Source organism: Trichoplusia ni, unplaced genomic scaffold (genome assembly GCF_003590095.1).
Source record: "Trichoplusia ni isolate ovarian cell line Hi5 unplaced genomic scaffold, tn1 tig00001841, whole genome shotgun sequence".
Taxonomy (NCBI): domain Eukaryota; kingdom Metazoa; phylum Arthropoda; class Insecta; order Lepidoptera; family Noctuidae; genus Trichoplusia; species Trichoplusia ni.
The window spans coordinates 14,612-18,374 of record NW_020800155.1 but is presented as its reverse complement, the minus strand read 5'-3'; the positions used below and the strand labels follow the sequence as shown (position 1 = coordinate 18,374).

At 33.7% G+C, this 3,763-nt stretch overlaps 1 protein-coding gene across 1 annotated transcript; it reads right to left on the bottom strand.

Annotated features, from left to right (window-relative positions):
• Nucleotides 1-1,774: 1,774 nt before the first annotated feature.
• On the bottom strand, nucleotides 1,775-2,659 carry LOC113507366. The gene has a single exon (XM_026890228.1). It carries the CDS (start codon nucleotides 2,574-2,576, stop codon nucleotides 1,788-1,790), a length of 789 nt encoding a protein of 262 aa, XP_026746029.1. The 5' UTR covers nucleotides 2,577-2,659; the 3' UTR covers nucleotides 1,775-1,787.
• Between the last annotated feature and the right edge of the window lie 1,104 nt (nucleotides 2,660-3,763).

Below are 3,763 nucleotides of genomic sequence, written 5' to 3'. Positions count from 1 at the left end.
CAATTCGTTCAAGGATCTTGGAGAACAAGCATATCTTGGATATAGGTCGGTAATTTTCGATTTCACATTTATTCCCTTTTTTGAAAATTGGTGTAACATATGCCGATTTCCAAATTTTGGGGATAACTCCTTCTGAAAGTGAGCGTCTAAACAATATGGTTATTGGTTCAGCTAGGCTAGTAGCGCAGTTGACGATGAATATAGGCGGTATATGATCAGGACCACCAGACTTGGATAAATCTAGTGATTTAAGCAAGTTAAGCACACGAGTAAGATTAATCTCAATAGAACTAATGCCCGTTGTGTAGTTATTAAAATAAGTACCACTAGAGGTATCTGCATTATAATGACTATTGGAATCAGGTTGTTGAAAAGTGGTGTTAAAGTAACTAGCAAACAGATTGCTTATATCCTGACCTGTACAAGCTGACGTATTATTATACGTCATAACATTTGGAAAAGTACCAGCATTTTTCTTACTTTTTACGTACGACCAAAACATCTTAGGATTCTTAGCTATTGAGGATTCTATCTTTTCCATATAAACGTCAAAACATGTCTTCTCCAAGTTAATTGCTCTGCGTCGCAGAATAGAAAAAGAATTATAATCCGATAAATTGCCATACGTTTTAAATTTACGGTGATATTTGAGTTTTTCTTTTAATGTTTTTATTAGCGCCGAATCAAACCATGGTGGATGATAAGATTGTCTTACCGATTTTTGTGGTACATGTTTGTTACGTAATTCGTATAATTTACTGTAAAATTTACTGACCGCGTCTTCTATTGACTGTGTCAATAAGAACAGGGGCCAGCCAATTTTGTCTAGCTCAGATTTTATAGCTGAATAGTCACCACGTGAAAAAATAAATCGTTTTGTGATTTTATCACACAATCTATGAATTTCAACAAATTTTGTTGCAATAACTAAAGGTTTGTGATGAGCATCTACAGGTATCGCTAAAGGGTTTATGGATTCGGTAACAGTTAAGGTATCATTCGAGAAAACCAAATCTAATAATCTATTATTAATGTTACGCTCACCATTGTATTGTGACAGATTACAAACAGTGACAGCATCAAAAAACTCCACCAATTGCTGATTTGTGATTCTGTTCGGTATCAATTCACAGCCATGACTGCAAATCCAGTTAACATCGTTACCAAAATTAAAATCCCCCAAAATCACAAACTTATCCAACGGGTGAGTCACCGTTAGCTCGCTTAGCATGGTCGTGAAGTTATTCAGCTGTGTATAATATGAGTGTCCCAAGTTTTCTTTACATAGATAAAGAGCGCATAAATATAATTTGTACGATACCTGAGGCCTGTTGCGTTTGAGAATAAGTGACACCCAAATATCCTCGGCCGAACTGCGCCAGTTAGGTTTTTCAATTGCAATCAATTCACGTTTAACTGCGATCAAAACACCGCCACCTCTTTTTTGAGCAGTCCGAGAATATTCACGATCCCGCCTCCAAACAAGATACCGACTATCAAATAGTTCACTGTTGTGAATATCATCCACCAACCAAGTTTCCGTAAATATGATGACATCGTAGGAATTCATGGATATATTGCGAAATAGACTATTTGTTTTCGAACGTAGACCACGTACGTTTTGGTAGTAAATGTTGAATTCAGCCATAACTAATTAACACCACATTCTTTTTTGAAGGGGTATTTAGGGAGCTCATCTCTCATAAAGACACCTCTAAAATATGGGATGCTATTTCCATACTTTAAAATGTCCAAGTTAGTTAAAGCGCGATTGGGTAGCCGAAGTCTTAGTTTTTTTCTTTTGATATGAATATTCCAAACCCATCTTTATGTGGCTTAAGGTGTAGCCCTTTTCCTATGCAAAGAGCCTCCATTTTTTCATTATGTCTCTTTGACTCAGCTAACAGTTTTTTAGCCATCTTGAATTCATTTATGGTTTTAGCAATGCCAGCTGCACCACCTGCTAGAGCTCCAGCAGCAGATAATCCCGCAAATATAGGAATTAAAGGTAGCACTCCACCTGTTCGTGGTATAGGAATGACTCGAAGAAGTTTGATGGATGAATTATCAGCTAATTCTCTGGCAGCAGCCATAGCTAATTCTATCGCTGCTTTTTTGCATTTTGGTTTTAATTTTTTGATTTGTTTTTTCGTTTTGGTAATAACGCTTTTAAATTTATTTTTTAATCCTTTTCCAGTTGTATCTTTTTGAGAACACTTGTTGTTACATTTCTTTAGACCAGAACCAGTTTTAATTTTCATTGACATAGCGTTGCGTACTAAGCGTGCCGCGAGTTTTTCACCTGGACTTGCATCCAAGGCAGCTGCTCGTTCTTTCGCCATATTTAACAAAGTTAAATCTGCCTTGTGACGATCCTCTAAGTTTGATGACTTGTGATAAGCGATGTCGTGCTCCTTGCAATACTCGTCTAATTTATTAATACCTTTATCTCCACGTCTAAGCCTTTTAATTATGTTTGTGCCAGGCCCACAATATTTATAGCCTGGTAAATGTAACTCAAACGGTAAATTATTTATTATCCAATTGAGAAGACTGCTCTCTCCAATACACATCATAAGACTGATAAGTTATGAATTGAACACTTAATAAATAGTGTTGTTAAGTGAATTAATTTGTTACAATTTATTCGACTTTTCAATCCAGCTATTCTCAGAAGAAGGTTGACTTAACCATTTCACTAAAACTTTATTTCCTTTACTTCTTAGAACTTTCTCTACTAGATATACATTGGAATGTTTCGTTTTTTGAAGCTCTTGTGCATAAAATGCACCTAAAATAGGTTGACCTCTAATTGTATCTTCAATTAAATATGTAACAGGAGTTGTATTTTGTATTTTTTTTATTTTAAATATTTCTGTTGACCAGTTGGGTGTATATCCTTTTTCAAAAGTTCCCTTATATTTACTTATACGCACATAATCGTCTACTTTAAACTTACTTTTTGTATTTTCATTTTTTACTAAACTTATATATCTTTCCAATACATGTTTTTTATTTTTACTATTTACACTTGCAGGAATTTCATCAATTGTGCGATGATGAGTGTGATTATATTTATAAACAACATTATCAAGAGTGTTATCTACCCATTTATAGTTACCTTTTAAATTAAATTCTTTATACAGATTAGATTTTAATGTTCGGATAAATCTCTCAACAATTGAAGCTTTTTTTGTTGAAAATGTTGAATAATGATTAATATGATAAGATTTCATAAGTGCTTTAAATGTATTGTTATAAAACTCAGTCCCATTATCAGTTTGCAGATTTTTAGGCACACGTCCTTAGTTTAATAACGTCTTGAAAGTATTACTAACAACATCTTTGGTCTTACATTTCAAAGGAAATTCAAAGAAATTCAAAGGAATACATTTTCGAAATACGCATGGGCCTCCATGCGTATTTCGAAAATGTATCAATAACGGCGAGAATAAATCTATTTTTTTTATTTTCCTTAGAAATTGATTGCATATCTATTAAATCCGCTTGCCATAAATTATCTATATCTTTCATGATAACGTGTCTTCGTGAAAAGTTTACTCTAGCATTTTTATGAATTTCGTTGACCACATCGGCTTTACTCATGTTTATTTTTTTCTAGTTTTAATATCTCTCTCTTAACAAGTTTAATGTGATACTGAATAAAGGCACCATACTTTTACTATTTATTCTTGAATAATGTCTGCTTCCTTTAATTCTTCAATTATTGAAAAAAATTCATTATCATGGTTTGTGTTGCCAG

Bases quoted from the DNA above. Each gene is read 5' to 3' on its own strand.
- LOC113507366 (XM_026890228.1), bottom strand. From the start codon at position 2,576: ATGATGTGTATTGGAGAGAGCAGTCTTCTCAATTGGATAATAAATAAT.